Raw genomic sequence first — 24084 nt, 5'->3', positions numbered from 1 at the left:
GATCAGATGGCTTGGGATTCCCATCTCTTTCAGAATTTTCCAGTTTGTTGCGATCCACAAGGTCAAAAGCTTTGGCATAGTCAATACAGCAGAAATCAGTGTTTTCCTGGAACTCTATTGCTTTTTCGATGATCCAGTGGATGTTGGCAATTTGATCTCTATTTTCTCTGGCTTTTGTAAAATGAGCTCTAATGTCTGGAAGTTCTCAGTTCACGTTCTGTTGAATCCTGGCTTGGAGAATTTTGAGCATTAGTTTACTAGTGTTTGAGATGAGTGCAATTGTTCAGTAGTCTGAGCATTCTTTGGCATTGCCTTTCTTAGGGTTTGGAATGAAAACTGACCTTTTCCAGTCCTGTAGCCACTGCAGCATTTTCTAAATTTGTTGGCATATTGAGTGCAGTACTTTCACAGCATTTTCTTTTAGGATTTGAAACAGCTCAACTGGAATTCTATCACGTCCACTAGCTTTGTTCGTTGATGCTTCCTAAGGCCCACTTGATTTCAGATTCCAGGATGTCTGGCTCTAGGTGAATGATCACAGCATCCTGATTAACTGGGTCGTGAAGATCTTTTTTGTACAGTTCTTCTGTGTATTCTTGCCACCTCTTCTTAATATCTTCGCTTCTGTTAGGTCCATACCATTTCTGTACTTAACTGAGCCCATCTTTGCATGAAATGTTCCCTTGGTATCTGTAATTCTCTTGAAGAGATCTCTAGTCTTTCTTTCCCACTCTAAAGTTTTCCTCTGTTTCTCTCCACTGATCACTAAGGAAGGCTTTTTTAACTCTCCTTGCTATTCTTTGGAACTCTGCATTCAAATGGGTATATCTTTCCTTTTCTCCTTTGCTTTTTGCTTCTCTTCTTTTCACAGCTATTTGTAAGGCCTCCTCAGACAGCTATTTTGCTTTTCTGTATTTCTCTTTCTTGGGCATAGTCTTGATCCCTGTCTCCTGTACAATGTCACGAACCTCTGTCCATAGTTCTTCAGGCATTCTGCCTATCAGATCTAGTCCCTTAAATCTATTTCTCACTTCCACTGTATAATCGTAAGGGTTTTGATTTAGGTCATATCTGAATGGTCGAGTGGTTTTCCCTACTTTCTTCAGTCTGAATTTGGCAATAAGAAGTTCATGATCTGAGCCACAGTCAGCTCCCGGTCTTGTTTTTACTGACAGTATAGAGCTTCTCCATCTTTGGCTGCAAAGAATATAAGCAATCTGATTTTGGTGTTGACCATCTGGTGATGTCCATGTGTAGAGTCTTCTCTTGTGTTGTTGGAAGAGGGTGTTTGCTATGACCAGTGTGTTCTCTTGGCAAAACTCCATTAGCCTTTGCCCTGCTTCATTCTGTACTCCAAGGCCAAATTTGCCTGTTACTCCAGGCATTTCTTGACTTCCTGTTTTGCATTCAAGTCCCCTAAGATGACAAGGACATCTTTTTGGGTGTTAGTTCTAAAAGGTCTTGTAGGTCTCCATTGGATCGTTCAATTTCAGCTTCTTCTGCATTACTGGTCGGGGCATAGACTTGGTTTACCATGATATTGAATGGTTTGCCTTGGAAACAAACAGAAATCATTCTGTTGTTTTTGAGATTGCATCCAAGCACTGCATTTTGGACTCTTTTGTTGACTATGATGGCTACTCCATTTCTTCTAAGGGATTCCTGCCCACAGTAGTAGATATAATGGTCATCTGAGTTGAATTCACCCATCCCAGTCCATTTTAGTTTGCTGATTTTTAAAATATTAATGTTCACTCTTGCCATCTCCTGTTTGAACACTTCCAATTTGCCTTGATTCATGGACCTAACAATCCAGGTTCCTATTCAATATTACTCTTTACAGCATCAGACTTTGCTTCCATCACCAGTCACATCCACAACTGGGTGTTGTTTTTGCTTTGGTTCTGTCTCTTCATTCTTTCTGGAATTATTTCTCCACTGATCTCCAGTAGCATATTGGGCACCTACTGACCTGGGCAGTTCATCTTTCAGTGCCCTATCTTTTTGCTTTTTCATACTGTTCATGGGGTTCTCAAGGCAAGAATACTGAATAGTTCATGAATTCATAATACTGATAATTCATTAGAAACAAGCTAACTACCAAAATTACCCAATATGAAATAGATAACTTGAATTGTCCTACAGAGATAAGGGAAACTGAATTCATAGTTAAATTCAACTCCCTTACCCCGCAAAATCCCTAGGCCCAGATAGTTTCATTATCAAATATTTATAAAAGAGTAATATTAATTCTCCACAGTATCTTTTACTAAAGAGAAAAGAGTAATTTATAAACTCATTTTCTAAAGCAGAACTATCAAAAAATCAAAGACTGTAAAAAACAGAGTAAACTACTGGATAATATCCTTCATGTACAGAAGTAAGAAAATAAACAAACTGAAAGACCCCTCAAAAAATATTGGCAAAGAATATCCAGCAATATACTGAAAGAAAAATACAACATAACAAAATATTTTCTGTGGGAATGAAAGACTGGCTCAATATTTGATAATCACTTAAAATTCACATAAAAAACACATAATCATATCAATTGATACAGAAAAAGCATCTGAAAAAATTCAACATCCATTCATGATAAAACTTGCAGCAAGCTAGGAATAGAAAAATACATCCTCAACCTGATAAACAGCATCTACCCAAAACCCATATCTAACATAATCCTTAACGATGAAAGACTGAATGCTTTCCTCCTAACATTAGGCAAAAGACAAGGATATCTCCTCTCATCACTTCTACTCAACATTGTACTCGATGTTCTAGCTCACTCAATAACACAAGAAAGAAAAAACCAAATTGGAAAGGAAAAAATGCTTTTATTTGCAGATAAGATCTAAGTAGAAAACCTAGAGAAATATACAGAAACTCTGCTATTTTTGATAGGTGAGATTAGAAAGGTTGTAAGGTGTAAGACTGTACCAATGCAATGGACAAGAACTTGGGCAAACTCTGGGGAGATGGTGAGGGACAGGAAGGCAAGGTGTGTTGCAGTCCATGGGGTTGCAAAGAGTCAGATACAACTGAGCGACTGAACAAGATATAAGATTAACGTACAAAACTCAATTTTATTTCTATATATTATTAATGAAACAATTGAAATTAAAATTTAATAAAGTAATACTATTTACTAACAGTATAAAATATGAATTCTTAGAGATAAATCTGACAAGACGTGTCAAAGACATATACTGTCAATATCACAAGATATAAAGTCAAAACAAAAATCAATTATGATTCTGTAAACTAGTGATAGGCAATAATAAATTTTTTAAATTAACAATAACACAAAAAGTAAATAGGTAGGTATAAATCTAACAAAATATGTGCAAGTTCTGAATGCTGAAAATTGCAAAATATTAACTGATGAAAGAAATCAAAGACCTAAGTAAAAGGAGAGATATACTGTGTTCATAGACGGGAAAAAACAAGATTTCCCTTCTCCCCAAGTTGGTCTATTTTTTCTAAAGAAATAAATGGTTGATTCTAAATTTTATATGGAAAGGCAAAGGAGCTAGAATAAAAAACAATTTTGAAAAAGAAAAATAAAGTTGACGGAATCACAGTACCCTATTTTAAGGACTTGGTAGAAAGCTACAAGAAACAAGAAAAAGGGTTACTGGCAATGGGAGAGACACAATAATAAACTGAACAGAATAGAGAGTCCAGAAATAGACCCACATATATACAGCCAATTGATTTCTGACAAAGCTGCAGAAGCATTTCAATGGAGAAAGAACAGTGTTTTCAACAAATGGTTCTGGAACAATCAAGTATCTCTATGCAAAACAAGGGACTTCAACCTAAATGTCATACCTTATTTAAAAAAAAAACTCAAAATGCATCATAATCCTCAATATAAAATTTAAAATTATATAACTTTCAGAAGAAGTCATAGGAGAAAATCTTCATAAACTAGAGCTAGGCAGTGTTCTTAGATCGGACACCAAAAGCATAATTCATTAAAAATAAATTTGAGAAACAGTAACTTCATCAAAATTAAATATAGTTTCCTCTACAGGAAAAAAAAAAGTTTTTTTCTAAGAGAATAAAAGGACAAGCTACAGACTGGGAGAAAATCGTTACAAATCATAAATCAGTGAAGGACTTACATTCAAAATGTATAAAGAATTTTCAAAATCCATCATGAAGAACACAACTCAATTAAGAAAATGACTAAAAGATTTGAAAAGATACTTCACTGAACAATATATACAAACGGCAAAATAAGCACCTGAAAAACGTTCAACATCGTTAGGGAGATGAAAACTAAAATCACGATGCGAGACTACCACATATCTATTAATGACAAAATTTAAAAAATAGAGTAAATCAGGTGTTTGTGAGAACACACAGCAAAAGGAACTCTCAGACTTTGCTGCTTGGACTGAAAAATGGTATAGTCACTCAGAAAAACAATTTGACAGTTATTTGCAAAGTTTAAAATATACACTTACCATACAATCCACCAACCCCACTCCTGGACATTTACCCTAGAGAAATGAAAGCTTAGATTCACACAAAAACCTGTCCATGAGGGTTTATAACAGCTCTATTCATAACTGCCAAAACCTGGGATAACCTACCTGTCCTCCACAAATAAATGGATAAACTGTGGTTCATTCACACAATGGAATACTATTAAGCAAAAAAACAACAAATATAGATATATACAACAACATGGATGAATCTCACAGGTAAGTCTCAAAACATTACCTACTATATATTCTAATTTTATAAACATCACATCACTATTTCATAAAATTACCAAAAAGACAAACTGAAGTAATGGAGAATCAGTTCAGTTCAGTTGCTCAGTCGTGTCTGACTCTCTGTAACCCCGTGAATCACAGCATAGATCAGTGGTTTTCGGGAGTAAGGGATGGGACAAGGGTATGATTGCAAGATTTAATCATAGTACAATTATAAAGGCACAAGGGAAATTTGAGGGGAGATGGAACTGTTCTTAACATTCATTGTGGTGGTTGTTAAATGAATTTTATAGATATATTTAGATCATAGAGTTGTATGCCAAGAACAAATCAAGTTTATTGCATGAGAATTAAAAAATAAACCAAAAAGATTACATTGAATAAAAAAAATGATTTGCTCAGCACTGTCTTTTCCCAAAGTAGATGCTCAGTTAACATCTGCTGAACAAAAACACTGAAAATTGGCTGCACGTTCTGCTTTAACATTCATCTTATTTATATACCTAAGCTTCAAACATGTAAATAACTTTTTGTAGCATCATTAACATTTTCTATCATGGTATCTGCCACAGAAACGTTTCTAGTTTACACAAAAAAAATAATTTAAAATATCAAATGAAAGTCAGAAATCTATTATTCCAACCAATTATTTTAACCTTTAAAGATTATCATTAATAATAGGTAACTTTTCTTTATATCTTATATGCATATCTTTCTCATTAAAAAGGGAGCAGGATCTGTTTTTAAGTCATTACCCTATGGCATGATACACAAAACAGATATTTGATGAATGTTTACATAATCAACTAATCTTCATTAAACATTAAATGAGCTGAACAGTTGAGCCATTAATTTATCTTGAATATTAACTCTTTCTAGGATTTATCCTTTTCCTTGAATTAGTAAAGCTGACTACTAAAAACTGTTCTTCCTTCTGACTCAAACCACAGTGTGTACTCACATTGTGAGTTTGTGTCATTTCTATGCAGCTACACGCTTTCAGATTATCTTTGCTAAGGACACATTGGGAATCTGTTTGCCTGCAGCTCCCGTGCAAGCAACCAAATGGGATCCCACTATACCATTCCTGTACTGACTTGTCACAGGTCTGACTAAGACTCATTCATTTCAATCAATTATCTAAGCAGATTGGTTAAATCACATGTATGTGAATGAATAAAAGCAACTTCATTAAAAAATCCAAAAAGACCATTAATTTTGGTCTTTGCTTTAAACTGTGTGAAAAAAGTGTGTTCCTACACGAGAAAATGATTAAAAACATAACCGAGGATTTTAGACGAACCTAGCCTAAGAATTAAACACATCTTGAAAACTGTAAAGATGCTATTTGTATGTATGTACAACACAGAACAAGGATAATTCCCATACTTCTTTGAAGTTTTGGTTTGTTAAGAGAATTATTTTAGAGCTCTCCACACTGTTTTTAAGGTATTCTTTCTGTTAATATAGCTAATATGATCATCTCTAATCTATCTAGGTTTCAATCAAATTTTCAATACATTTTTGAAAGTTTTTGAATTTTTTACAGCGCTGATAAATTAAACTATAATGTATATTATAATGGTGCTAAAATATATTCACTTTTTATATCCCACAATATATGTTTTGATACCACATTACACCATCACTTGCAAAGAAACCAAACTAAACTGCTTTTGTCAGAAACCAGTCAAAAATATAATAAACAATCTAACCAAAAGATAAAAACATTTAACCTGATTGAAGCACTTAATGCAGTAATTTTATTTGGCCCATGACTAAGGTCATAAACACTAATGAGTTTGCTTAACTAAGAATGAACTATTTATGTAAAGCTGTAGCTTTCTATATTTTAGCTCTGAGAACACTGTTAATATTTAATATGCTTATTAATAAGGACTGCAATCTATTATGACCAAGTAAATAATAAAGCCAATTTGCAAAAACAGTTTATATAGAAATAAGCCAGTCCTCGAACTTCCAAATTTTCATGAGGACCTCATCCACTGGCTTTAATTGAAGGACCTAACACTGGTTTCCTTCACACACCCCACCCTTGAATGTATCATTATGGGTACAGGAGTTCAAACCACAGAGAAGCACCCTCCCCCATAAAACTACACGGTCAATTATCCTTTAGATAATTTTCACAGTTTAGCACAGTTAACCATATCTGGCTCATTTGGGCACATAATTAAACCAGGCTCCTTGAAAATATACATTTAAACTAAATGTAATGAAAATGAATGAATTTCTTACCACACTGCATTTACTCAGGAAGATTTTGTTTCAATTTAACCTGAAAAATCAATACCGCAAAACAATCCTAACTTGAATATATTTCAAATGTGTATGAAAACCTAGGCTCAATATCATGAGAATAATGTTCCTATTTGTAAAATTTGGGAAAATCTCACAAAAGGGCATTTTCTAAATATGTGTCAGCACAGAGACATGATTATACCTGCCAGCTATAACAGAGCTATATGATTATTAAGTTCACTTGGTGAAATGTCATTTCAGAAATCACTCAGACCTAAGTTTTTATAATAAAGGTATTCAAAGTTAGCTCCTCTCCCCAACATCTGACATTTGTAATACGGGGTTTTTAGGAAACTCTACTAAAAATTACCTGCTTCTGCAGCCACCTCTCATGCCTTCGTTGTTTCCGCCTCAGATTCTTCAGCTTGCTCTTCTCTCTCTTGCTGAGCCTCTGATTAATGGCACCCAGTGAAAAACTGCCCGAGTGCAGGAAGTTCAGAGGAGAGAGGTGCTCTTCCTGGTCCGTAGCCTCCAGCGTGCTCCTGCCAGCTGCGGGCAGGTCCATCAGGAAAGTCAGGCTGTTAGGACTAGCATGGCCAGAATACACAGCAGAAGCTTCTAGACCACGCTGAAATTCTCCTCCTCTTTGTGTCTGGGTCTCACGGGGAGCCACTGAAAATCTTTGCAGCAGCATATTAGGATCAAAACTGGATGAAATCTGAAAGGAACAGTTATTTTTATTCGATTCTAAAGGCAAGCTCGGAAGGTCAACAGGCTGTGTCTCATTGAGCCCAGGATACACAGTAGTCTTACTACGGATTTCATATAAAGTGGGTAATAAAGTCAGTTTCTCACTGATGCTCAGATCCAAACTATGTGATTTTCTATGAAAAGCTCTCGGAGCGCATCTGGTGGTCACAAGCTGCGGAACAAAAAGCTGATATTTTGGATCTGACGCTTTGAAGAGCAGTTTTTCGTTCTTCATCTTGAAATATGTTGACCGTACCTCCAGGCAGAGTGCTTCAGTTAATCTTCCAGGACCATTATTATTTGGGCCCATGTTTAAAAACCTGTGATTTCTGTTTCTGGAGGCGCCACCTGTCAGCAGAGTTTCCTTGTCACAACCTGACTGAACTCTAGGATGTGACAAGTATTTCAGCGATGGTCTCATTAGTCGGCCTGACCGTGTTGGCTGATAATCAGTACGGCTCTTGGAGAGATGTACAGCTGCAAGCTGGCCACAGGAACATTTTGGAGTGCTGACAAAATTAAAGCCCCCTAAACGGGCCCCACAGAAAGGGCAATTCAGTTTTCCAACTGTCCACTGGGCCTACAGGTAATAAAGGAAAATAAAAACAATGCTTTCATTGTAAAGTAACCAAAGAGAATGTGAGTTTTTGTTTTTGTTTTTTTAAAGCTGAGCACATGAAAGTTTTCTATGCCACAGAAAAGGCCAGCTTTCTGTTTTCTGATTAGTAGACAGAACAGTAAATGGAAACAAACCTTCCAATAAGCAGAGATAAGAAGCTCCAGAGGTCTAGAATGATAACATATTGCACATCACACCCATCTAGACAATACTCCTAAGATTCTAAAAGAGTCTTGTAGACAATAGACTGAATATGGATACAGTGTGAACTAATGAAAAGAAAAATACACTATGGAACCAGGAAGCAAATCAGTCTACAGAGCTTAATTTGCAAGTAAAATCTCACAGAAAAGTGTCTGTTTTGATACACTTCTTGCATACCAAGGACTGTGGGAGGGAACTTTACCCAAACAGCAGAATAAAGCTCTTCCTGCCTTTTTACATACAACTGGAAGATACTGGTTGCATGTATCAGTTAGTTCATTTTCTCTATTCAGATTACAAATAAATAATGAACTAGCTTAAAAATATCTTTTAACAGAAATAGTGGAATATCTGAAATGTGCTAATACATTTTGCAAAGTTTAGGACACTTGTAAGCAGCACCCTGGCATTCTCCCAGGAAATCACTACAAAGTGAGAATGAATGCAAGAGATATCTAGCTAATGTTATTTTTTAACCAAAAAAGTAAGCTAGTCAGTGGAGAAAAGCAACTATATTTTCCCCCAAATCATATTTGATATGATTTTCCATACTTTTCTAATACTTAGGTGTTTTGAACTGGGAGAAATAACGAGGCCACATTGAACAAGTTCCTGCTCTTATACTATTTCATTAAGGATTCTTAAAAGTGTGGTTTTTTCATTCTGATTGTGCCAGTAAGAGTCATTAATTTTCAAGTTTATTTTACATGTGTGTGCATATATGAGTGATACCCACAGGATATTTCATTCATTTCACTGGGACTGTTCTAGGTACTGAGGGATATAATACATAATGAACAAAACAAAAACTTCTGACTTCATGGAGTTTATATCCTAGTAGAGAATCTAGTAATTAACATGATCAGTAAGTCATTTGTGTATGTGTATATATGTGCATATGTGTATGTATGTGCATATGTGTATGTATGTACATAATAATTTATATATGTCATACATACTTAAGCATATTTACAAGTTCTACATATCTCATAAAATGTGTGTGTAAAACATAGGTAGGTATATAAAGTAGAGAAGGGAGAAAGGTAGTGTTTAGTGGTAATAGTGGGGCGAGGCAGTTGATAGATTGGCCAGGCGATGCCTCAGTTAAGAATAAAGACCTAAGAAAATGAAGGAACAAGTAGGTAGAGATGGAAAGAGAATTCAAAGAAAGGGAATTTTCAAGTGCAAAGTCTGAGTTATAGAAGTACTCAGAGCACTCCAGTAATAATGAGGAAAGCAGTAAGTGTAATCAAGAATTACATACCCTTTCATGTTTCCTGAAACAATGCACCCAAGAAAAATAGCTCTAAAATGAGGACAAAAACATTCTGAAAGTAGCATATTCCTAAATTTACTCAGAAACTAAGGAACTTACTTTTTGTATCAGGCAGTGTATCCATTCTGGAAGAGCTTCTATATTCATGTGCCACACATGACAAATATTTTCATCATCAGCTGAATCATTTGTATTCTGTTATATCAAAATGCATGATATTAGTCATGACTAGTTCAGATTTTATTTCGCAAAATTCATATTTAAGTAAAACACAAAAATATAAATTCACTTTTAGGTAGGAAGGAAATACATATCGCCCTTCTCTCCTTATTCCCATTGCCAAGACAAATCTATAAAGGTTTTGTTTTGTTTTTCACAGAATAGCCACATTTAAACTGACAAAAAACAAACAAAAAAAATCCCTCTACTTCATTGAGACCATCAAATTAAAACACGAGCACAAAGTCACTGAATGGACAAATTTGGCACCCTATTTTATTCTGTGTGTGAGAAAAACTATTCATGACAACTTTGCCCAGCCTTCAATCTCTGATTCTAATAACAGAATAAAGGACTTACTATTTTCCATCAAGATACTCAAGAAAAGTTTAAAAGGGGAACTCCGCACTTTCACTAATGGTTAGGACTCCACGCTTTCACTGCTGAGGGCCTGGGTTTGACCCCTGTTTGGGGAACTAAGATCTTGGTGTGGCAAAGCAAAAGAAAAAAAATAAGAAAAAAGTTTTAGAGGATTGGGGGAGAGGAATAATTGTGCAGGGAGCTAAAAAGGCCCTAAGTTTCAGCTGTGTGAGTACGGCAAAAATTTCAGGGACAATTTTGGCCTTTTGAAGTAGATTTGCAGAATAAATGTGATCTATAGTTGAGACACTATGACTTCCCAGTTGGTTCTTTAGTACCTCTGTGACCTCTGTGACCTTAGGACAGTTGCTTTACTTTTCTGGGTCTCTGTTTCTTTTCCTGTTAAATTCCACTAGATAACTGGCTCAGGTCCCTTCCAGGTCTACAGAATTTCATTCTATGAGATGACAGAAAGGGTTGATTGACAAGAACAGGGCAAGTACATAGCAGATGGGAACAACACAAAGAATGGCCTATGCCAAAGTTGTGACAAATGGAAGCAAAAAGTGCCCTGGGGAACTATTTGGGGTGGATTTGAAACCTGTCTGTCTCCAGGCAAGAGCAGTACTTGGGACAGAGAGAAATAGGGCAACATTTCTAAAAGTATGGCTGGAGAGGCCTGGAAAAAAATGGAAATCATTTGCAATAAGTCCAGGAGATGAGCTACTAGGACCAATCTGTTTTCTGGCTGAAAATATTATCATATGACAATATCACATTATTTAATATGTTAACTACCTCAACATATAGTGTGAAATAGATCTAATAATAAGGTACATCTCTAATACACACTGTTTTTTTAAAGCAAGTGAAAAAGAAGTAAATATACTCTGAATTATGATATTATAAGCATATACAACCTAAAAAAATCAAGATTATAACTTTTCTATGGAAATATATGTGTATAAATAGAAAAGGTACCTTACAGGCTGTGGACCAAATTGACATCACATGGTTTGAAGAAACAAAGAAGTTCAAGATTAGGAAAGTTACTAAAAGGAAACTAACTTTTCCATAATTGTTTTAATGGGAAAATAAATTATACTTACATAATTAAAATTTTATTTAAAATTGATGTAAATAAAATACACTGATTACTTCTGGTCCTGACAATACTAAAGCAAGTGGTATTAGACATGCTCTCACCATTGCAACTGATAAAACTAGGCAAAATATATTATTGTTTTAAGACATTAAACCAAAGAAGAAAAAAAAAGCACAGGGCTGTGATCTCTCAGAGAAGTCAAACAAATGAGGTTAGCCTAAAAATAACCCTGGATTTCTGCCTCAGGGAACTTTCAGAACCTTGGTGTAGGGAGGAGGAACTCAATTAGTGTATGGCAGGCTTGCTGATTTAAGAGTAAGATCAGAGGCTAATAAAGGCTAAATAGCTAGAATTTACAGGACTGTTGTACCAGCAAAGAGAGACCTGTAATTAGAAAAAAGTTCCAGAAATCTGTATAGTAATTCCTTTAAATTTTTGGTTGAATACCATTATGGAGGTATGTAGGGTGAGATATCTGACAATCAGATGGAGAAAACTTACCCTGAAAAAGACATCTTCCAGTGAGCTGTAAGCATAACTATTCACACAGGGCTCACAGCAAAGCTGGGAAGATGTTCAAGTTCCAAGCAGCCAGAGTAGAAGAATTTCAAGGAATATATGGAGTATTTAGGAGAGATTTCAGAAGAGTTCTGACTTAAAAGTAGGGCTAAATTAGCCCAAGAGTAAAGGCTACTAAAAATCAACCCTAATAATGTTGAGTATAAGCCTCCAAAGAATGAAATTCAATCACAAATAACTTGTATGTCTGCTAAAACATTCTTTAAATGAAGAATAATATCCAGACACTCAGTAATGTTAAATCAAAATGCTGTACCTACAAGAGAAATTACTAGATTATGTACCAAAAAAAAAAAAAAAAAATGTGACCCACAACCAGGAGAAAAATTGTTCAATGGAAGTATCCCCCACCTTCCATCATGTTGATGTTTGGTAGAAACCAACACAATTCTCTAAAGCATTTATCCTTCAATTAAAAAATTTAAAAAAAAAATCCCCCCAAAGTGGAGAAGATTGAATAAACAGACAGACTTTAAACTAGCTATGATAGATATTTTCATGAGTATAATGAGAAGATAAATTACCTTAATACTAAATGAATGGTTTGTCTAGAGAAAAACTTCTGAAATTAAAATTTTCACTTATTAGCAAATTGATACTGTAGAAGAAAATATCAGTGAACATGAACATATAGAAGTAAAAATGATGAAAAAAAATCTAGCATAGGAAGAAAAAGGAGGAAAAAAAAATGAGCAAAATTGAAGTGACTTACAGGAAACATCAAACAGTGTAACATAAATGTAAATACCCCTTCATGGATCACAGCCTTGTCGTGGCAAAGGGCCACCCAAGGCTAATGGGTCATAGCAAAGAGTTCTGACAAAACATGGTCCACTGAAGGAGGAAATGGCAATCCAGTCCAGTATTCTTGCCTCGAGAACCCCATGAACAGTATGAAAGATATGACACCGCAAGATGAGCCCCCCCAGGTCAGAAGGTGTCCAATATGCTCCTAGGGAAGAGTGGAGGGATTGCTGGGAGAAATATCAAACCTCAGATATGCAGATGATATCACTCTAATGGCAGAAAGCAAAGAGGAACTAAAGAGCCTCTTGATGAAGGTGAAAGAGACTGAAAAAGTTGGCTTGAAACTCAACATTAAAAAAAGCTAAGAGCATGGAATCTGGTCCCATCACTTCACGGCAAATAGAAAGGGGAAAAATGAAAGCAGAGACAGATTTTATTTTCATGGGCTCTAAAACCAACTGTGGACGGTTTCTGCAGCCATGAAATTAAAAGATGCTTGCTCCTCTCCCTTCCTGACCTGACCATGATGACAGGGTGGCGCCCAGAACCCCTGGAGCACCCTGCCTCCCAGCCAAGCCTGGGGATCCTCGGGACAGCGCATAGGTGCTGTCGGCCCACTGTTCACAAGAGCAAACAGGCTGAGGGTCGGCCATGAGGTTAGGGTGGAACCCTATCCTGTCCCCACCACTGTCCTGCTTTCCAAGGTCCCATGGCAGAGCAGCCCTGTCCTGGTGGGGGCAGGGGCCTGGGTGCCCATGCTGGCTGTGTGCCTGGCAAGTGAGCATCTGTGGCGAGGGGCCAGGAATGTGGGGGTGGACCCAGGCACATGTCAGCACTTTGGAGAGCTTTTTTCTCAAGCAATTAAAAAGCAGGAACTTGTCAGTGTCATGATGAACTGAAGTGTGAATCCTGAAACACCTCTGCTGGCCTATGGTTTGAGACGAAAGAATAAGGATGTCAACCTGCACTTTCCTCCCCGAGTCTACCATGGACTTGGTCCAGAAGTCAGGGGCCCTGGGCATGGCAAGAAATAAAAAAGGAAAAAAAAAAATAGACATTTGCTCGTTGGAAGGAAGGCTATGGCAAACCTAAACAGTGTATTAAAAAGCAGAGACATTAAAAAAAAAAAAAAGGCAGCGACATCACATTGTTGACAAAAATGATATAGGCAAACCTATGGTTTTTCCGGTAGTCATGTATGAATAGGAGAGTTGGATCAAAAAGGCTGAGTGCAAAAGAACTTATGCTTTCAAATTATGGTGCTAGAAAAGACTCTTGAGAGTCCCCTGGACTCTCAAACCAGTCAGTCCTAAAGGAAATCAATCCTGACTGTTCATTGGAAGGACTGATGTTGAAGCCGAAGCCTCAATACTTTGGCTACCTGTTGCAAAGAGCTGAATCATTGGAAAAGACTCTGATGCTTGGAAAGACTGAAGACAAAAGGAGAAGAGGGTGGCAGAGGATGAGATGGTTAGACAGCATCACTGACTCAATGGACATGAATTTGAGTGGAGAATAGAGGAAGCTGACATGCTGTCATCCACAGATTTGCAGAGTTAGGCTCAACTTAGCAACTGAAAAACAACAGCAACACGTGCAAACGGAGAAAAGATAGGACCATAGGATAAATTATGGCCGAATTTCCCAAAGGCCTATAGATCAAAGAAGCTCAAGGATTCTTAAACAGTGTAAATACAAGGGAAACTATGGCTCTTAATAAAATTGCTGAAATTCAGTGACAAAAGTAAGCATCAAGAGAAAATAAGTATCCTACAAACAGAACAAAGAAGAAAACAATGATTTTTGGGATTCCACTTAGGGCCATAAAGGAACAGGAGTTCAGAATTAGCTTCCTGCAACAAACAACTAGGAAACCGAACAAAATGTAACAAATAACTATTTTCAGTCAGTGGGACAACAGGCAGCGAAACAGTGATTTCTGAAAGAAATAAATTAATGGAGCCTACAGTCATACAGACTTTTATTCTGGAGACAATTGAAGGAACCCCAACAGAGTCTGGTCAGCTTTCTGAGGTGAAGAAATAGGAATCAGATTTTTTAGAGGTAAAGGCAAACTAAAATTTGTAGGGCACAGTATCCAAGAGAAATAAGAAGAAAAAAGCCTCAGAAACTTGTATATGGTTTCCCCTTGAGTCTTTGATCAAATTCTAATCTGGTCATGCTTAGAGTGAAACTCCAGGAGACTGTGCTAAGAACACCTACAGGGGAAAGAACAATTACAGAGGCTATAAGCCAAACACTTTCAAGAGCTCACACAGGGCCAGGAATCATTACGTTCCAACCAGTCTGATGGAAAAGGACTCATTCAATAATGAGGCATTCAGTAGTGACCCAAAGGGTCATTTCCTAAAAGTGGGGCAAAATAAGCCTTAGAAAAAGGACTACTCTAAACCCACACTACAGAACCTAAAAATAAGTTTCTAAATTATCAAACTTATCAGGTTTGGTGGTGGGGATGAAAAGACTGACTATGAAGGGGAAAACCACAATCACGTATGACCTAAATCAAATCGCTTATGATTATACAGTGGAAGTGACAAATAGATTCAAGGGATTAGAGCTGATAGAGTGCCTGAAGAACTACACACAAACTTATCTACAAACAATTATTAGGCAGAACGAAACATAAAATCCTTTAAAAGAATAAAACAAAATATAACACTCTATCTACAATGAAATTTACAGTCTTTGGCATCCAATCAAAAATCTAACATGGTGCAGGCCTGGGTGGAAAGGAATAGCAGCCACTATTTGTGTGTCAGGCATAAAGCTCTATCCAGATCTTTTCTCCTTGTCTCTCCAACCAAACAAAAGCCTTACATTACTAGGGGAAGGACAATACACATTATGCCCTTGGACACTGACACAAAATCCTCTCCTCCTGAGAGGGTGGCAGGAATACAGTGCTGGGCCCAGAGCTATAACTGAAAGGGACAGGAGCCCTGAGATGGGCAAGCCCCTATGATCCAGGGACACAGTGCCTGCTAAAACTGAGGCTGTCAGGCACGCAAGGTGGGTGTAAATTAGGGAAGAGCAAGGAAAAGATGGTACTGGTAAGGATGAACTGAAACACACATCAGTTTGTCTCTGATCTTGATAGTCTGGGTACATAATAGAGAAACTAGAATGCTTCACCACAGAAACAAATATGTTAATTCACTTATCTGACCCAGGAGGTGGAGGCCAAATGAGAATCAGGGGAAGGTAGAGAAGTTACAGGCTTATTGAAGTTGTTCTTCCTCTTCAAGGTGAACCAGCATATTAAAACTATGGGGATAGAGAAGAGATCAGCAATTGTCAGGTTTGGGGGTGGGGATGAAAAGACTGAATATGAAGGAGGAAACCACAATCACATATGACCTAAATCAAATTGCTTATGATCATACAGTGGAAGTGACAAATAGATTCAAAAGATTAGATCTGATAGAGTCCCCTAAGAACTACACACAGAAGTTCTGAACATTGTACAAGAGGCGGTGAACAAAACCATCTGCAAGAAAAAGAAATGCAAAAAGGCAAAATGGTTGTCTGAGGAGGCCTTACAAATAGCTGAGAAAAAAAGAGAAGCAAAAGGCAAAGGAGAAAAGGAAAGATATATCCTTCTGAAAGTGGAGTTTGAAAGAAGGCAAGGAGAGATAAGAAAGCCTTCCTAAACAATCAATGCAAGGATATAGATGAAAACAATAGAATGAGAAAAACTAGAGATCTCTTCAAGATAATTAGAGATACCAAGGGAACATTTCATGCAAATATGTGCACAATAAAGGACAGAAATGGCAGGGACCTAACAGAAGCAGAAGATATTAAGAAAAGGTGGCAAGAATACACAGAAGAACTATACAAAAAAGATCTTCATGACCCAGATAACCACAATGGTGTGATTACTCGCCTAGAGCCAGACATCCTGGAGTGAGAAGTCAAATGGGCCTTAGGAAGCACCACTATGAACAATGTTGGTGGAGGTGATGGAATTCCAGCTGACCTATTTCAAATCCTAAAAGATGATGCTGTGAAAGTGCTGCACTCAATATGCCAACAAATTGGAAAACTCAGCAGTGGCCACAGGACTGGAAAAGATCAGTTTTCACTCCAGTCTCAAAGAAAGGCAATGCCAAAGAATGTTCAAACTACTGCACAATTGCACTCATCTCACACGCTTGCAAAGTAATGCTCAAAATTCTGCAAGCCAAGCTTCAACAGCAAGTGAAACGAGAATTTCCAGATGTTCAAGCTCAATTTAGAAAAGGCAGAAGAACCAGAGGTCAAATTCCCAACATCAATTGGATCACAGAAAATGCAAGAGAGTTCTACAAAAACATCTACTTCTGCTTCATTGACTACACCAAAGCCTATGACTGTGTGGATCACAATAAACTGTGGAAAATTCTTCAAGAGTAGGGAATACCAGACCACGTGACCTGCCTCTTGAGAAACCTATATGCTGGTCAGGAAGCAACAGTTAGATATGGACACAGAACAATAGATTGGTTCCAAACAGGAAAAGGAGTATGTCAAGGCTGTATATTGTCACCCTGCTTATTTAACTTATATGCAGAGTACATCATGAGAAATGCTGGGCTGGAAGAAGCACAAGCTGGAATCAATATTGCCGGGAGAAATATCAATAACCTCAGAAATGCAGATGACACCACCCTTATGGCAGAAAGTGAAGAGGAACTGAAGAGCCTCTTGATGAAAGTGAAAGAGAAGAGTGAAAAAGCTGGCTTAAAACTCAACATTCAAAAATGAAGATCATGGCATCCAGTCCCATCACTTCATGGCAAAGAGATGGGGAAACAACAGTGACAGACTTTATTTTCTTGGGCTCCAAAATCACTGCAGATGGTGACTACAGCCATGAAATTAAAAGACACTTGCTTCTTAGAAGAGAAGCTATGACCAACCTAGACAGCATATTAAAAAGCAGAGACGTTACTCTGCCAACAAAGGTCCACATAGTAAAAGCTATGCTTTTTCCAGTAGTCACGTATGGATGTGAGAGTTGCACCATTAAGAAGGCTGAGTGCTGAAGAACTGATGCTTTTGTACTGTGGTGTTGGAGAAGACTCTTGAGAGTCCTTTGGACTGCAAGGAGATCTGACCAGTCCATCCTAAAGGAAATCAATCCTGAATATTCATTGGAAGAACTGATGCTGAAGCTGAAGTTCCAATATTTTGGCCACCTGATGCAAAGAGCTGACTCATTGGAAAAGCCCTGATGCTGGGAAAGACTGAAGGCAGGAGGACAAGGGGACGACAGAGGATGAGATGGTTGGACGGCATCACCGACTCGATGGACGTGAGTCTGAACAAGCTCCAGGAGGTGGTGAAGGACAGGGAAGCCTGACATGTTGTTGTCCCTGAGGCTGCAAAGAGTTGGACACGACTGAGGGACTGAATGAACAACATGAAGGGGGAGCGTGAGAGCGTTTAGGGAATAATGTAATTGCTCTGTATCTTAACAGAAGTTACGCATTTCAACCCTATTCACTTGTCAAAATCCAGGCAACTCTATCCCAAAGAGTAATTTTACTGTGTGTAATGAAGGTGAAATGAAGACTTTTTCATTGGGCAAGTGAAGTGGTATGCTAGTTGCTCAGTCATGTCCGACTCTTTGCTACCCCATGGACTATGACCTGCCAGTGTCCTCCGTCCATGGGACTTTCCAGGCAAGAATACTCGAATGGGTTACCGTTTCCTTCTCCAGGGGATCTTCCTGACTCAGGGATCTAATCCGGGTCTCCTACACTGCAGGCAGACTCTACCATTTGAGCCATAGAGAGCCCAAAGGAGTCCTTTGTTTTCATAGGAACAAATCCCAAAAAGAATTTTATCACCAGTAAACTTGTGATAAACAACATGTTCTTGAAGTACAAGAAAAATTTCATCAAACAAAATCTGGATCAACACAATTGAGTAGTGATACTCAAATGGCAAATATGTTGGCAAATGTAAATTTTATTTTAGTTTTCCGTAAAGAAAACTTACTTTTTAAAGCATATCATTAAAAATATCCTGTGGAGTTTTAAATGCAAAAATAAAATGTATGAAAACAATACAAAGACTAGCACATGAGGGATGAAAGCATACTAAGACTCTCACTCTATACATAATGTGGCATAATACAATTTAAAGGAGGATGGTGATGAACTAAGGATATATGTTGTAAACCAAAAGATCAACCTCTAAGGAATAAAAGTACCCTAAATAAGTAGCTCAGTTGATAAAGAATCTGCCTGCAATGCGGGAGACCCTGGTTTGACTCCTGGGTTGGGAAGATCCCCTGGAGAAGGAAAAGGCTACCTACTCCAGTATTCTGGCCTGGAGAATTCCATGGACAGTCCATGGGGTCACAAAGAGTCAGATATAACTGAGCGACTTTCACACAAAAAATCAACAGAAGACATAAAGAAATCCTGTAAATAACTTAATTAAGCTAAAAATTCAGTAAAAGTATAACAGAATACAGAATATGAGACAAAGATTAAATAACATATTGCATTTAAGCTCAAAGATATTAATACTCATGTTAAATCTAATGATCTCACTCAGTTGTGTCCAACTCTTTGTGACCCCATGGACTGTAGCACACCAGGCTCCTCTGTCTGTGGGATCCTCTAGGCAAGAATACCGAAGTGGGTTGCCATTTCCTTCTCCAGGGGATCTTCCCGACCCAGGGAATGAACCCAGGTCTCCCTCATTGCAGACAAAATTTTACCGACTGAGCCACCAGGGAAGATCAACAAAGACCAAACAATACATCATGTACAAGAGATTTATTATAACACAAATGCACACATAGGTTAGAAATTTAGAGGATAAAAATTTTTATCATGAAAAAGTAAATCAAAGGAAAGCTAGAGTTAATATACTAGTATCAAAGTAGATTTCAGGACAATAAAATTATCAAGGATAAAAATTAAACTTTTCATAATTAGAAAGGAGTCAGTTCATCATGAAGATATAATAAATGTAAATACGTACATACCTAATAGCAGAACTTCAAAATACCTGAATGCAGTACTTGGGCGCAACCTCAAAAATGACAGAATGATCTCAGTTCATTTCTAAGGCAAGCCATTCAGACAGAACTTAAAAAGGAAGTGGACAAACTCATAATAAAATAATACATGTTAGAGTGAAAATAAAGAAAATAGAGGCCAAAAATAGAAAAGATCAATTAAACTAAGGGTTGGTTTTTAAAGATAAAATTGACAAACGTTTAGCCATACTCAGTAGGGAAAAAAAAAGAGAGAGAGGGCCTAAGTACACAAAGTTAGAGATTTAAAAGGGGAAATTGCAACCAGTATCAGAAAAATACAATCATAATACTATGAACAAGTATATTCTAACAAACTGGACAATGTAGAATGGATAAATTTTTAGAAATGTACAATCAACTAAGATTGAAATGCAAGATATAATAGATGAATTACAAATATTAAAATTGAATCAGTAATCAAAAAACTCCCCAAAACCCAAAGTCTAGGATATAATAGCTTCACAGGGGAATTCTACCAAAAAGTTTAAGGGAGACTTAATACCTATCCTTCTCAAACTATTCCAAAATACTGAACAGGAAGGAACACTTACAAATTCACTCTATGAGGCCAGAATTACCCTGATATCAAAACCAAAGACACCAATAAATAAAAAATCCCTGAACATCTCTGACAAACACAGATGCAAAAATGATCAAGGAAATATCAGCAAACCAAATTAAACAAGATATAAAATGGTACACCATGATCAAGTGGGATTTACTCCAGGGATATAGAGATGGTTCATCCATGACGACACTCAGTAGTGACTGTGTCTGGTGATGAAGGTAAAATCCGATGCTGCAAAGAACAGTATTGCATAGGAACCTGGAATGTTAGGTCCATGAATCAAGGTAAATTGGATGCAGTCAAGCATCGACATCGTAGGAATCAGTGAACTAAAATGAACAGGAATGGGCGAATTTAATTCAGATGACCACTATATCTACTACTGGGGCAAGAATCCCATAGAAGACATGGAGTAGCCCTCATAATCAACAAAGGAGTCTGAAATGCAATACTTGGGCATAACCTCAAAAATGACAGAATGATCTCAGTTCATTTCCAAGGCAAGCCATTCAAAACATCACAGTAATTCAAGTCTATGCCCCACCCATTGATGCCAAAGAAGCTGAGGTTGATTAGTTCTATGGAGACCTAGAAGACCTCCTAGAACTAACAGCAAAAAAAGATGTTCTATTTATCACTGGAGATTGGAATGCAAAAATAGGAAGTCAAGAGATACCTGGAGTAACAGGCAAGTTTGACCTTGGAGAACAAAATGAAATCAGACAAAGGCTAACCGAGTTCTGCCAAGAGAATTCACTGGTCATAGCAAATACCCTTTTCAACAAGACGAGACAACTTTACATACGGACATCACCAAATGGCCAATACCAAAATCAAACTGATGATGTTCTTTGTAGCTAAAGATGGAGAAGCTGTATACAGTCAGCAAAAACAACACCTGGACCTGACTATGGCTCAGATCATCAGCTTCTCATAGCAAAATCCAGGCTTAAACTAAAGAAAGCAGAGAAAACCACTAGGCCAGACAGGAATGACTTACATCAAATCCCCTATGAATATGCAGTGGAGGTAATGAACAGATTCAAGGAGTTAGATCTATTTAACATTGTGCCTGAAGAACTACGGATGGAGGTCTGTACAGGAGGCAGTGAACAAAACCTGCACATAGAAAAAGAAAAGCAAGAAGGCAAAGTGGTTATCTGAGGCAACTTTACAAATAGCTGAAGAGAGAAGTGAAAAGCAAGGGAGAAAGGGAAAGGTATATCCAATTAGATGCAGAGTTCCAAAGAGCAGCATGGAGAGACAAGGAGGCCTTTTTCAATGAAGAGTGCATAAAACTGGAAGAAAACAACAGAAGGGGAAAGACTAGAGATCTCTTCAGGAAAACTGGAGATATCATGGAAACATATGGCCCACAATGGGCACTAAAAGAACAGAAAGTGTAGAGATACAGTAGACCCTGAAGAGATCAAGAGGAGATGTAACGAATACGCAGAAGAACTGTACAAAAAAGTTGTATGCAACAACGTACAATGAATCCAGTCACAACGATGGCATGGCCAGTCACCCAGAGCCACACATTCTGGAGATCAGAGTTAAGTGGGCCTTAGGAAGAACTGCTATTAATAAAGCTAGTGGGTCCAATTGCATTCCAGGAGAACTATTCAAAACCCAAAATGATGATGCCATTAAGGTGTTGCATCCAATATGTCAGCAAATCTGGAAGACTCAGCAGTGGCCACAGGACTCGAAAAGGTCAATCCTCACCCCAATTCCCAAGAAGGGTAATACTAAAGAATGTGCTAACCATCGGACAACTACACTCATCTCCCATGCTAGTAAGATAATACTTAAAATCTTGCCTGCTAGGCTTCAGCATTATGCGAACCAAGAACTTCCAGATGTCCAAGCTGGGTTTAGAAAAGGAAGAGGAACCAGAGATCAAATTGCCAACATATACTGGATCTTAGAGAAAGTAAGGGAATTTCAGAAAAATGTCTACCTCTGTTTCATCAACTACGCTAAAGCCTTTGACTGTGTAGACCATAACAAATTGCAGAAAGCTCTTAAAGAAGTGGGAATATCAGACCATCTTACCTGTCTCCTGAGAAACCTGTAGGTGGGTCAAAAAGCAACAGTTAGAACCCTGTATGGAACAACTGATTGGTTCAAGATTGAGAAAGGAGTATGACAGGGCTGTCTGCTGTCATCCTGTTTGTTTAATCTATATGTTGAGCACATCATGAGGAATGCCAGGCTGGATGAGTTACAAGCTGGAATCAAGATAGGTGGGAGAAATATCAACAACCTCAGATATGCGGATGATACCACTCTAATAGCAGAAGGTGAAGAGGAACTAAAGAGTGTCTGGATAAGGGTGAAAGAGGAGAGTGAAGAGCTGGCTTAAGACTAAATATTAAAAAGGCGAAGATCATGGCATCCAGTCCCATTACTGCATAGCAAATAGAAGGGGAAAAAGTGGAAGTAGTGATGGATATTTTCTTCTTGGGCTCTAAAATCACCATTGATGATGACTGCAGCCATGAAATCAGAAGACAATTGTTTCTTGGCAGGAAAGCAAAGACAAACCTAGACAGTGGGTTGAAAAGCAGAGACATTACTCTGCCGACAAACGTCCATAAAGTCAAGACTAAGGTCTTCCCAGTTGTAAGTACTGGGCCATCAAAAGGGTAGAACGCCAGAAAATTAATGCCTTTGAACTACGGTGCTAAAGAAGATTCCTGAAAGTCCCCTGGACAACAAGGAGATCAAACCAGTCAATCTTAAGGGAAATCAACCCTGAATACTTGTTGGAAGGATTGATGCTGAAGCTGAAGCTCCAGTATTTTGGTCACTTGATATAAACAGCCAACTCACTGGAAAAGTCCCTGATGCTGGGAAAGATCAAGGGCAGAAGGAAAAGAGGGTGTCAGAAGATGAGATGGCTGGAAGGCATCACTGATGCAATGGACATGAATTCGGGCAAACCTTGGGAGATGGCAAAGGACAAGGAGGCCTGGCGTGCTGCAGTCCATGGAGTCACAAAGAGTCAGACATGAGTACGCAACTGAACAACAAAGATGATTAAAAATCCACAAACCAGTGTAATACATCTCATTAACAAAGCAAAGAATAAAAATTACAAGATCACCTCAACAGATGCAAAAAAAAAATACTTGACAAAATCCATGGTTAAAAAAAAAAAACCTTGACAAAGTTGATATAGAGGGAACATACTTCAACATACTGGGGCTTCCCGGGTGGCTCAGTGGTAGAACCTGCCTGCCAATGCAGGAGGCTGAGGAGACGCAGATTAGATCCTGGGTCAGAAGATTTCCTGGAGAAGGAAATGGCAACTCACTCCAGTATTCTTGCCTGGAAAATTCCATGGACAGAAGAGTTTGGTGGGCTAGAGTCCACAGGGTTGCAAAGAGTTGGACACTACTGAGCAACCAAGAACTTCAACATATTAAACATCATTTATGCTTTTGAACTATGGTGTTAGAGAAGACTCTTGAGAGTCCCTTGGACTGCAAGGAGATCCAACCAGTCCATTCTAAAGGAGATCAGTCCTGGGTGTTCACTGGAAGGACTGATGCTAAAGCTGAAACTCCAATACTTTGGCCCCCTCATGCGGAGAGTTG

The 24084-nt window shown here is 37.9% G+C and overlaps 1 protein-coding gene across 2 annotated transcripts in view; it reads right to left on the bottom strand.

The window, feature by feature from the left end:
• Positions 1-24084, bottom strand: part of RNF180 (ring finger protein 180) — a 306778-nt gene that overhangs the window by 218711 nt on the left and 63983 nt on the right. Inside the window, exons 3-5 of one of the 2 annotated variants that reach the window (XM_055422004.1) lie at positions 9938-10033; positions 7360-8319; positions 4473-4508 (exon numbers count right to left, since the gene is read on the bottom strand). In XM_055422004.1, coding sequence (XP_055277979.1) covers positions 4473-4508; positions 7360-8319; positions 9938-10033 — 1092 coding nt within the window. The remainder of the gene's footprint in view (positions 1-4472; positions 4509-7359; positions 8320-9937; positions 10034-24084) is intronic. The other variant, XM_055422005.1, reaches the window with a different exon arrangement.

Source organism: Moschus berezovskii, chromosome 18 (assembly GCF_049115385.1).
Source record: "Moschus berezovskii isolate FMDL1 chromosome 18, NW_MosBer_1.0, whole genome shotgun sequence".
In the NCBI taxonomy this organism is placed as follows: domain Eukaryota; kingdom Metazoa; phylum Chordata; class Mammalia; order Artiodactyla; family Moschidae; genus Moschus; species Moschus berezovskii.
This window is presented reverse-complemented; position numbering and strand designations above follow the sequence as displayed.